Source organism: Dermacentor silvarum, chromosome 7, assembly GCF_013339745.2.
Source record: "Dermacentor silvarum isolate Dsil-2018 chromosome 7, BIME_Dsil_1.4, whole genome shotgun sequence".
Taxonomy (NCBI): Eukaryota; Metazoa; Arthropoda; class Arachnida; order Ixodida; family Ixodidae; genus Dermacentor; species Dermacentor silvarum.
This window is the reverse complement of record NC_051160.1, coordinates 64,969,382-64,982,239: the sequence shown is the minus strand read 5'-3', so window position 1 is coordinate 64,982,239 and position 12,858 is coordinate 64,969,382. Positions and strand designations below refer to the sequence as shown.

The window sequence follows — 12,858 nt, the reverse complement described above, 5'->3', positions numbered from 1 at the left end:
GGAGACCTTTGATGTATGCCGCTCCCGACAGACGGCGCAGATTTCTCAGTAAGCTTGCTGAAGTAAGATAAGCACAAGGGCAAATTACGGCAGAACCCATGTCACGATGAATGTTGTCGGTAATGCGATTAGCGTACAAGCAATGTAGCGACATATTGCATTGCTGAGGTCAGATTAAATTTAAAATCTGTGACTTCCGTTGCGGCGCGAACATCCGACGTACACTGTCTCCGGCATCGGCCAACCTTGCTATTGCGCTCACTTGCCAAGGTCACCCAAAATTATAACCACATATGACGACGAGTGTATGAGGACGCAGTGACGACGACAGGATAACGATGAAGGAAAGACGTCGATGGAAAGACAAATCTGGTATGATGATGACGACGACATGACGATAATGAGAGGACGATTCTGAAGTGACGACGATTGTGTAACGGCAACAGACGGCAAAAAGGACGATGAGAAGACGACGAGTATATGAGAACATAGGCGGGGCGATTACTGTATGACGACAACCGCATGAAGAAGCTAGATGGACGACGATGACACGATCACGACGGGATCGAGACGTAGCACCATAGGAGGAGGATGAGTGTATTACGGCGGTGGCGTGGCGACGACTGTATCACGAAGAATGTGTGACGACGAGGGTGCGATGACGACGGCATGGCAAAAGTCATGTAAGGAAACTGGAGTGATGACATTAGAACAGCCAAGACGGCCTCACGACGAAGGTATGACAACTAATGTATGACGGATGGGTGAAAACACTGGCGTGACGACAACGACATGACGAAGCTGGAATGACGATTACAGAACGACTACGACGGCATCATGACCTCGAGCACATGCCTAGTGGTGCAACCTATTGGGCGACTTGGGCTACAGAGTTGGTGTAGAAATCGTGATGCCGACGACTTCACTAGAGTCAGATGACGAGCGGCGAACACATCAAAGAGGTAAATATAACGTCACCACAGACCGAATGGCCCATACCTCGTACTCCAAGTCGGCTTCAAATTGCTTCTTCGAACAGTGGCACTTACCTAATCACGGTTCCACAGGGACCTATGTCGGCGTGAAAGATGTTCGTTGAAGAGCGACAGGTAGGAACACATTGTCACATACTCAGTGACCCAAGTTGGTGCGATGGTTGATTTCGAATCCTGTACCCTCAGCACAGCAGCCCGATAGGCAACCCAGTGCCCCTGGTAGGTGGGAAAGCGATTCTGATCGGTGGGAATGCGGGCTTCAGTGCTACAGGTTCTCTGTTCCAATCCAGCCACTGAAGGACACTTACTGATTTATTTAGTCAAGAAATCGTAGTTTAGTCATAAAGGCAAAGCAAATAATGATAATGCGATAGCAGCATGTTATGCGCACTGTGGGGCACTATGCATTGTACTGAAAACAAGCTGACTAAATAACCGGGCGTGGTTTGGCGAGTGCGACACAAGAACAGAGAGGACCGGATGACCGCGAGCAGCACCGATTCAAATTACAGGGTCTTGTCGGCCTTGTCGCCTCGTGTCGACCTCGCGTTCACGTACTGCGGCACGCTCACGGCGGGCACGATGTGTGCGCCCGCTTGTCATTCGTGGACTGAAGGCTTTTGTCGACGTTGTCGCTTAGCCTCGGCCTTTTGTTGCCTCAGCGCCACGTCTGGCCACTGTAGCGGGCGTTGAGATAAAGCATGCACTGCACACGCGGCAGGACATTGCACGATGTGAAGGACTCGATGTTTCGCTTCAGAAACCCTGCACAGGCAGGTACTATTCTAGCCACCCTGCCAAGGCTACTACGTGTAGGAAAACGATGACGCAAGCCGGCAGGGTCTGCATGGTCTGTATAGGATGTGTTACAATTCGCTGCAGCAAGCAAAGCTGCCTAACCTGTCTAACAATGGAGCTTCTCTTGTATACCAGTCTGTGCAATTGGGAACACGAATACGCCTAGACATCTTTCGCCATCTGGCGTTCAAATTGTCACGCAAAGGGAAATCGTACAGCTAATGTGAGTAATAGCACAAATGGTTTCCAGCAGAAAGTACTGACACGGACAGAAAGGGGCGACGACACACGCTGCGTGTGTCGTCGGCCCTTTCTCTCCGTGTCAGTACTTTCTGCTGGAAACCATTTGTGCTGTGTGCAACCAACGAGCTCAGGCAAATACTATTCTGAAGGTGAGTAATGTTCTTCGGAAATGTAATAAAAGTAAAGAAATCAGTATTTTTCTGTGCAATTATTGACGACGGCGAGAAATCGCTCGGAGTGTTCAAATAACTCATAGTGCAATAAAACGCGCCAGACAGTCTCAATGCGCTGGCTTGCACGCGGGAAATTCTTAAAGACGTTCTACTGCAACCACTCAGCCATGCGCCCGTGGCCTAATGGTCGGAGCATCGGGTTAGTGTGCTACAGTTTCTCGGTTCGAATCCTTATGTGGCACAGCTTTATTTATTGCAATATATCAATATATATGAATGATATCGTCAATAATTGCAATATCAGAAGCACGGAATCACAGGAGCCGGCACAGAAATATTAAAAAGAATAGAAGCATGTAGGAAAAACTATAACAGGACTTTACTGACGTTTCGGCCGCATTTTGGCCTTCATCAAGAGTGCGATTTCAGGCACACAAAATATAAAAAATAAAGAGGCAAATGTGTTCACGTTGTATGCTTTTATTTTTTTTCTCTCCTACGGAGAAAATGTATAAATTTAGCCCTATATGCTTGCAATCGCACCCTTGATGAAGGCGGGACCCCGGGCCAAAACGTCAGTAAGGTCCTGTTATATACTTTTTCCTACGTGCTTCTATTCTTTGAACTATATATATATATATATATATATATATATATATGGAACATCACCGTAACCAGTGGTATCTTAGGCGCATATTGACCCACATTTTTTCGGCTGCTCTATCTGCAGGATTGGGCCCCGAAAGAAGATAGAAACACATACCGATACGGAATGGTGGCGGTAAATCGCTAAGAAAGGCTTCGTCTTTCTTAAGACGATCTTGCCTTTAAAAGTAATAATAAAGTAGTTGCTATATTTAGCAATGTGCGTTGCTCGTCCGAAGAAACGAAAAGTCGCTTCGCATTTGCCTTTACGAACCAGTTTTATGGCCAGACGGCGTTCGTGGCATTTGATATCTAGCGACGTCATTCAAAGGTTATTCTCGATGCCATTTCTGGTGCAAGCCGCATGAGCGATGAAATATTCAACGCGTGGCAACGAAAATAGCTTTGACAAAATGCGCACGCGACGCCGTCAGGGCATCTTTTTCATCGTTTCCTTCTACATCAGCCGTACGAGAGGAGCTACAAGGGCTTAGCATTCATGACGGCTCCAACGCCCCAAAACAAGACAAATTTACTCACCACCGTCATTTGTGGGAAACGAAATTTCCATAACCGATCTTTTATTCTATACAACGCTAACAGATTTGAGGATGAGAGCGGCTTACTTGACGACAATTCTAGAAATTAAGTTCCAGGCTTCCAAAGCAGAAACTGCCGTTGTACATACGTGTACCTCTCATCCGCTTCACGTCATGCATTGTACGCGGCAGGCACGATAGTTCTCCCTCCCAAAGATCAGAAGGTCACGGACTGACCGCGTCCGCTCGGCTTCAAATGCCTTCTAGCCTTTGAGAAGGGAAATTATTTTCTGCTTTAATCGTTCGTATTCACCTTCCATTTGTATTTCATCCATCTAACACGCTGTCGTATTCGAGTGAACAGAATGCTTGGCGTCTGCCACGTTGGCTCGGTTGTGTTGTGAGGCGCGCCTTGGAAAAAGAGTGCAGCCCTAGAAAGTAAACTGAAAACGACAGCTGCGTTGTAGTGCTGACGCTTCAAAATGGACACACCGGTTCCGACTTATGCGAAGATGGATGACGAGAAGGAAGCGTCCAAGAAACAAGAAGCAGAAGCGTACAGGTAAGAAATACCGAGATACTAGTCTAGTGTGACTCCGTTTTTCTGTTTGCGTGTGCCTTAATTTGCTGTCTGTGCGGTGTTGCTCATAGTGCCTTTCATGTGTACGCGTGAGTGTGATTGTAAGTGGTTGCGCGGACATGTGTGCTAATGTTAGCATGCTTGGTGGTTATGCAGATGTCTCGATAGTACGGATAGTTGACTCACTATCAAACAACACAGAGCAAAAAATATACAGGGTGTGCCTCGTAACTTTCTCCAAACATTAAAAACATGCAAATGCCACGGAGCTGGTGACAACGAAGGTAACGTTGTTTTCCCTCGCTTGGAGATACTCAGATTATTTTTTGTATTCTACCTATTTACACAGTTTAACTTAAATTTTTAATGAATTTCTCAAATATTACAAGTACCTGAAAATTGTCGATGAGAAAATTGTAGAGCAAAATGAAAAACTCCCGATACTGCTTTCTGTTGCTCAATACGTGGTAAACATAAAAATATTTTTATCGAGCGGGAAAGAAGCCCGCGAATACACGCAAAGTGCCTCGAGCGACCAGTTGCGCGGATATTTTAGAAACGCGGTCGAACGCTAAGCACTGAATAGTGCCAATTGAGGTTCTAACGCTGCCGGGGTATGATTATTGAACAGCCACGCCAACCGCTCCCCCACCTCCCTTTAGAATAAATACATAAAGAAACAGGAAGGTGTCAACGCCGCTTAAGTAAGGTAACACATTCTAAGATGGCGCAATGGTGTATTTTTTTTTTCGGAAAAGGAAACAAAATTTATTTCGGACAAAAATGCACCCTGCGAATTTTCGCACATGTAACCTTCCATGAACAAGTCCTCTCCCTAAATAAATATTTCAATTACTACTTAGCCACACGTCGTGTTGTCTGTTAGGAATTTAGCTTACACTTTAGAATAGCTCGTTGTGTATGTTTCAAGGTTTCTGGGTCTGTCTGTGTTTGGGTGCATGAAAGAGTCCCTGAAATACTGCAAATTCTCTCTCTCTCTCTATATATATATATATATATATATATATATATATATATAGAGAGAGAGAGAGAGAGTGAATCGACGTAACGATAAGCACAGAGGCAATTTTCGACTTTCAAGATGGAGATGGACTCCGGAAAAGGTCTACCACTGGGTGCTTGCTTTCACAGCCGCCGGATATGCCATGTGGAGTTACGCGACCAACGAAGAGAGTGAGTGGGCCACTTGGACATTTATCTATACCTTCTCTCGCACTCTTCCCGAGCCGCACGTGAACATTGTTCACTGACTTTTTCACGTGAAACGGCTTTCATTACTGCCAGCGTTAGGGATCACGTGCTAAAACCGCATGTAACGAAAACGTATTGTTACCAAGCGCTGTCAGATACCAAGCTGAGGACAGTACAGAGGATGTACCAGTACCATTGCCTCGGGTTACAATGGCAAAGGGCGCGTTGCCCTTTTCTCACTGTCCTCGTGCTCGCGTATAGGTCTCAACAAGACAAGAACCTGAATTGGGAGAAGAGTAGACAAATCTAATGGTAAAGGCGGGCTTATATCCAATATAGGCGAAAGAATGCACTATCTCCGTGATCGTCATCTATCTCCGTGATCTCCGTCAACTATCTCCGTGATCATCATAGAATGCACAATCTCCGTGATCGGCCCACCTGGTCACTTGGTAAAAAAAACATGACGTGTCAACCATTGTCGACGCAAACGAAGACAACGTCGACGTACATGCGTGTAGAAAAAAAAATTACACCATCTTCCCGTAGGGGAACCCTGAGTAGTATGCGAAGCAGCCATGGGGTCGACTCAAGGTAGTTTTATCAGCTGTATAAACTTGGACATGCAGCAGCACCAGCGACGCGCAGAACTGTTGTCGACGCCGTCGGCGTTTTGCCCGCGTTCGCACCGAACGCGCGCGCGTTGGCGACTGTTACCGGTGCCTCTGGGGCGCCTATCGTCGCGCCTCTAACTTAAGCTTTTTCGCATTATCGCGCGCGGAGCCGCAGGTGTTGCCATTCGTTGCGCAATCCGGAGAGGAGAGGAGGAATGCCGAGAGCAGAGTAGATGAGACAAGGAGAGCAGGGGGAGGAGAGAGGAGAGGAGATGAGGGGGAGGAGGATGCACATGCGCAGTAGGGGTGGGGATACGGACGGCGGATAGAGGGAGGGAGGGAGTGACATAGGCGCGACCATAAGCTGCTTCGCATCTAAAAAGCGAATGAAGATACGCGACTTTATTTTAAAAAGCCGACAGATTCCACGCCCTGTGGGAATCGACGTTATGCGAAGCAGTGTGCGGGGAGCCTACCAAGTTGACGAAACGACCATGAGAGCAGCAAGACGTAGGCGGCTATTTCGTGACCTACATGACACGCATGTCACGACATTCATGTCATCAGGAGTCTCTTTAGCTACTCCTAAGAGACCTCAAGGCTAAAGCCTTAGTCATGCTCATGACTATGACTTCGACCATTAACCTTTAGCCTTTTCATTTGCTTAGTACCAAATGAACCCATTCCACTGGTTTTTGAGCGTTAATCTGTTTTTCGCTGAGTCATTTTCATTTTTGCTGAGTCAAGGTCATGACTATGACTTCAACCACCAGCCTTTAGTGCTTCCTTCACTTAGTCATCATCATCAGCCTATATTTATGTCCACTGCAGGACGAAGGCCTCTCCCTGCGATCTCCAATTACCCCTGTCTCTTCTTCTTCAAAGTCACTCCCTCACCAGAACAGGAATTGGCCTCCCTGGTGCAGTATTCGGCCACTACCTCCCTCATGACTCCGACAATTAACCCATGGCCCTCAGTTCCCAGTGGCTGCGGAGCATCTGACCAAGGCGGCGGTCAGACCTGCTACGCGGCAGAGGGTGCTAAGAATCTCTGGGTCAAGGCAGGCCGCCAATGGAAACTTCACTTAGTACCCACCTCGAACTCATTCCAGTGGTTTTTGAGTGTTAACTTTTTTCGCTTTGTCATTGTCATGTTTGCTGAGTCATGCTCATGACTATGACTTCAACCATCAACCTTTAGCCTTTTTATTCACTTAGTACCACATCCGGACCAATTGAATTGGTTTTTGAGCGTTAATCTTTTTTTGTTGGGTTATTGTCATGACCTACAGGACACTCACTTCATGACATTTATGTCATGACCTATCATTTATGTTCATCACACACTCTTGTCATACTATGCCAATTTTGGTACATAACAAAGGTAACGAAACGACCTTGAGGGCACCAAGACGTATGCGGCTGTTTCATGACCTACATGACACGCATGTCATGACCTATCATTTATGTTCGTCATACACTCATGTCATACTATGCCAATTTTGGTACATACCAAGTTAACAAAACGACAATGAGAACACAAAGACGTAGATAGATAGATAGATAGATAGATAGATAGATAGATAGATAGATAGATAGATAGATAGATAGATAGATAGATAGATAGATAGATAGATAGATAGATAGATAGATAGATAGATAGATAGATAGATAGATAGATAGATAGATAGATAGATAGATAGATACTGTCAAAATGGCAAATGTTTGCCAAGAAATGCTTTGCATTTAATAAATAGAGGCTCTGGAAAAACATGTATTACTACTAGTGCCATCTGCCGTGTATGCATTAAATTATACGAACGCACAGCGTATTCAGGATCTCCCCGGACGCCCCACGCTATCGCCGCGCGAGTCGAGTTTGCGTACTTTTGAAGACATCGTCTTCATTGCGGACTTCACACTGGTTTGGCATAACGGGGATATGTTTATCTTATAACCGCTTCCAGCAATAAAAAACTTCGTCGGCCCTTCCACTCGATGAAGATGGATGATAAGCGGAGCTTATCACGATCATCACAAATGGAGGGCATACGTACACGTTCACATTGGTGATCGCCGGCTGTTTTGGTCCTTGTTTAAAGATTCCTTACACGTACCGCAAACTCTAAATTCACCAAGGTCTTCTCCACTAGTAGCGTAATGTTCATTCAACATTCTAAGGCATTGCGTCGCTGTTCGTCGAAGCGGATCACACTGAAGAGGCACAAGTTGCCACAATGAGCCATTCATTGTCTTACGTGAAGGACAGATTTAATTTTGAAGCAATTCAATTTCGAAGAATCGCAAGCGGCAATGGCGGGCGAATGCTGCTAACCACGCCGCCGAGCAAACTCGAGACATCGAACGCAAGCGACAACAGCGACGAGCAGAGAATCGTACAACGTCACGGAAGGAAAAGTTGCACGAGGGGGAAGGAAAAGTAGAAGGAAAGGGAAGGACAAGCAGTACGAAATGGAAGGAAAAGTAGTAGGAAAGTGAAAGAAAAGTAGTAGGTCAGGTACACACACGACAAGCTTCGCTTACCCCCATTTCCTCGACAGGGGAAAGGCTTGTGATTTTGCATCATATGATTCATGCTCTCTTGCTTCTAGTCTGTGCCATCGCTGGTAACAATCGAGACTGCAGCTAGCCCTTATGTTTTGCTACTGATAAGCTCTTTTCCACAAGATAAACCACAGACGGTGCTGCAGGTCTTACTCGATCGGCCATTAATTTTGCGGAAATATATACTTACCCAATTCTAAAACACCCTTTCTAAATAAAAAAAATACGGCTAAACTTCGAATTATCATAATGCGAAGCATTATACACTGTCTCCTCATTTACGCATTGTCAATCTAAGTGTTGTTGCTTGTTTTCTGCCGTTACATTAGGGCAGCGCTACCTATCCTTGGCTGTTCTGGCGCATGACGTATAAGCAACGCGCACCTTCATTAGTTAAGGCATGTTTGTCGTTCTCGCGATAGCATTGACAACTGTGGAGAGTTGCGAGCGACACCCGGTCTCCAATCATTACACCAATGAGCGTACGCCTCCACGACAGGTGCGCGCCAGTTGCGTGGTAGCTGCGCCTCCTGCGCGTGAAAGGGGCGGGGCTTGGGACTGCTGCGGGTCATGTGGTCTTCGTGCCGAGAGGACCCAGGACGCCTAAATTACCGTACTCCTCAAAAAAAAAAAAACTTCAGTTCCATTTTTAATTTTGTTATTTAAGTAAAGCGTATTTCCTCATGATTTGTCAGTAATATAAACAATATTAAGTCTATTATAAGATTTTTGTATTATTTTGCTGGATTTGTACGCAAAAAATTTATAAGATGAACCAATAAATTAAAAATCGCCTTTAGTGACCTTCGTGACAGCTTCCGACATAATGCTTAACGTTTAAAATAAAGTTTTTTTTTCAGTTCTTCTAACTTTGTGGTGACATAAATATTCCGTTTGCTTCTTAGAAACATTTCTGGTCGACCAAATGCACGGTGCCTTCAGAGAGAGCCCTTACGGTCTTCCGCAAAAGCAAGTAAGTTACTAGTTGTTCAATGTATTAAGCGTTAGGACGACTATTTCGCCCTCGCAAAGCAGATACTTTGGACCGCGAAATTGATCCTACAGTAAAGCAATCATTTCCCGATTTTGCAGGCACATGAAAGGATGAGTGTTCCCAGCGCGACCCGCGCACGAGAATGTGCATAAATTTTAAGGCAGAAAGTTTTGCTAGTTGGAATTTAAGCAGGCATGTGCGAACGCGTAAAGAAGAAAGTGGCAAAAACACACAGAAAGAACACCTCTGCTCAGTCATCTTTCTTGTCTGTGTTCTATGCTCTTTTAGTTGTTTTTTTCTGGTGAGCTGAAACATGCCTTTGCGTATACACTTACGCAGAACTTGAGCTTTCCACAGATATAGCCGCGGAAACATGGAATACAGGTTGTACGCTTTGAAGCGGTGCTTGAGGAAGTAGGATCAGAGGACGCCTTAAGGCTATTGCTTATTTTGTTTTGTTTGTGCGTCCTACGTTTCTCCTTTTCGCTAATGTTCGCTTTATGCAATCCCTCCCCGCCAAAGAATAATCATGAAAATAGCGAATTAAAGATGAGTCGATCGTTATAGGTTACCTTTATAACGCCAGTTAACTTTGTTTTTACTGGATGCAATGTTGATCCGCTTGCGCAAGGCCTTTTCTTCGAAGCATATATGCTGGGGAGCCTCATGTGCGGATGGAATCTGGCAAAATGCAGTGTACGTACACGAAATCGCGAAAAACAAAGCACGGCTGTATAAATCGGCATGGCACATCGTACCACGATCATCCTCCTTAAATTATTAGGAGGATGATCGTGGTACGATGCGCCATGCTGATTTATACGATGTGCCATGCCGATCGTGCCTTGCCGACACTAGCCTGCACCATTCTTCACAAGCTCACCTGCCAAAGACGATCGTACCTGACAGTGAAGATGTACGTTCACTGCTATTCGCGTGAATTGTGTTGCACCGTTTAAGCAAGAAAACGGCGGGAGTTCATGTCCTCGGGATAAATGTATATTTCACTACCCCTAGCACTGCACTTTGTCGAGAAAGTTCATTCAATACGATTGTACTAGTACTTTAGTGTCTTATTGACTAGTCGTATTAACTGCGTCGTTATAACTTTGTCATCACCGATCAAATTCAAGTGTAAGTTAATGCTCCATTTTCCCAAAGAAACCTCGTCAATTTAGCTAGACTAGAGCTGCGGTGTGCTTTACGTAATTCCTGAAAACAATCCCATTACGGGTCTACAAATCTCAGAGCATATTATGCTAATGGCTCTGATGGCGTCGTGACTTTGCCGAGCTGGAAGTTATTTTAAGGACAAGTTTTGGAGGGATGTGGTTGCTTCATTCGGTATATTGACAAAATGGCGTCTGAAATAGGTGCAATGATACGTGTTTCCAGCACGTAAAATACTTTTAAGTGCCTTGCATTGTGCTACTGTAGTTGTAGCGATGATCGCATACTTATCGTTAGGTATTTCCGTGTCGTTGTGTTGGATAAAACGCTAGCTCGACAAATGTTACCTTAGGGTTATATGAGATCAAAAAGGATAGCACACATGCAAAACGCATGGACGTCGGCAGGATTTTGCCTGAGGGGAGGGGGGGGGGGGGGGGCACCAAGTGTCCCTTTTGCACCTCCCTGCCGACACTCATGATCAAACGAAATCAGTTATTACCAGGCGCAATTCAATGCCCAACCCGGTAAGAATACAACATGGTGTCAGACTTGTTTCTTGTAAGACGAAGCCCGCGCAATGTCATCATCGAACCTTCAGAATGCATTCAATTGTTCACTTTTTATTTATTGTAAACATGTAAACGCAATGTAAAGAACACCCGTTTAGCAACATAGCATAATGAGTATGCGTTATGTGCCTACGCCATCATGTGCTGGCACGTTTTAACATTAACCAAAATCCCTACTCGGCGACAACACTGCTTCATTCGGCCACGCAGGACATGACGAATTGGGGGTGGCGGACCACAACGTACGTCGTCACCACGATGTGGAAGTGGTACCTTTTGCATCCCGTGCTAGGCCGAGCAACAGCCTACATCGCACCGTCGGTAAGCACCGTCTTCTTCAGCAACAAATTGCACCTAGTACAGGTAACGTCGTCTCTATCGAAACTCGAAGATTCGTAAATAGGCACCGCCAACAAAGATACTTGGAGGCTAACACACAGCCTCCCGCTATAGCATACCACTACATCTAATGGGGCAATAACAAGACCGCCGTTCAAGATACTCAGCCTAAAACCCGTTTTGCGCGCTGTGAATTGCAAATTTTCGCTCAAGTGCTCAGTCTGGCCAATGGCAACGCGGGTTCACCGAGTGACGTGCTATTACCGTACCAGCGACAGAGGGTGCTCGCTGATGTGAGAGTTATGGTCGCTGCGTCGATAAATCCTCGAAGCCGAAACATGTGAAACAAATCTCCGAGTGGCAGCACGGCGTTCGCTCGTTCGGGCATGTCACAATACAGCACATGAAACAGGCTTAAAGACGCTGTCGCAGTCAGCGACAAGGTCACACAGCAGTTATTTGCAAATTACTTGACGACTTTGCAGGCACCCGATCAGCTGTAAAATCACAAAGTGCACGATGATGGCATTCGTACTAGGAATTCTTGCTGTGTCGTTGTCACAATACCAGAGACGCCACGGTGCGGACAGTGTTGTACAAACCATTACAGAGTATCACACCAGCCTAGCGGAATGCCTCGCTGGCCTGAACTTTGTATCAGCATCTAATTGAAGCGTTTTGAAAGCATTCTTTCCTTATACACTTTAAGATTTAAAAATGATAACTCCGAAGAAAAATTCTGTTCTATACGGTTTAACGTTTTCAAAGAGCCTTCTTTAATGAGTTAAACACTCAGCGTTAGCGTTAAACGAAGTCATGTCGGCAAGAAAGGTACATCTTTAACGTTTGAATTCTTGCTTAGTTTGTTTGTGAGCTAGATATAAACTGAACTACTATCAATTTCTAATATACATTCGTCCACACCTATATATAAGCGCTTCTTTCAAGGACGTTCTGGAAGCTCTTAAGAAAACTACTGCAGAAAAACAAAGTATGTTGCAGGTCACCCTTTATATTGAGAGACATGGCTACACAGAGACCCACACTGGCCGGAGGCTCTGTGAAGAACGACACGTACCCAGAGCATTCATGGCGCAGCTCATGCATAACTATATAGTTTAGATGGTGGCAATACGTTTTGTGGCTATACTGATTCAATGCTAACTTTGTTCTGCCGAAGATTGGTTCTGCCGAATTCTTAAACTAATTTGTGCTCGAAAGTTTTTATGGGGAAATGTATTATTGGTATAGAAGGTGGTCAAAATTAATACGGAGCCCTCCACTACGGCGTGCCTCATAATCAGAACTGGTTTTGGCACGTAAAACCCCAGAAAGAAGAAGTATTGGTATAGAAGAGTAGAAACCCGCAAACAATGTTGAATGAAAGTACTAGGCGTCTTTTTGAAAAAACTAAGCTTT

At 45.3% G+C, this 12,858-nt stretch overlaps 1 protein-coding gene across 8 annotated transcripts in view; it reads left to right on the top strand.

Annotated features, from left to right (window-relative positions):
* Nucleotides 1-12,858, top strand: part of LOC119458142 (protein-cysteine N-palmitoyltransferase Rasp) — an 83,505-nt gene that overhangs the window by 40,694 nt on the left and 29,953 nt on the right. The window contains exons 1-4 of one of the 8 annotated variants that reach the window (XM_049670785.1): nt 3,600-3,955; nt 5,076-5,167; nt 9,270-9,337; nt 11,311-11,421. The exons of 1 other annotated variant lie outside the window; for it this stretch is intronic. In XM_049670785.1, coding sequence (XP_049526742.1) covers nt 3,876-3,955; nt 5,076-5,167; nt 9,270-9,337; nt 11,311-11,421 — 351 coding nt within the window. In that variant the 5' untranslated portion in view covers nt 3,600-3,875. Of the gene's footprint in view, nt 1-3,599; nt 3,956-5,075; nt 5,168-9,269; nt 9,338-11,310; nt 11,422-12,858 lie in introns of those variants that run through there. 6 more of the 8 variants (XM_049670780.1, XM_049670777.1, XM_049670778.1 and 3 more) reach the window with 6 other exon arrangements.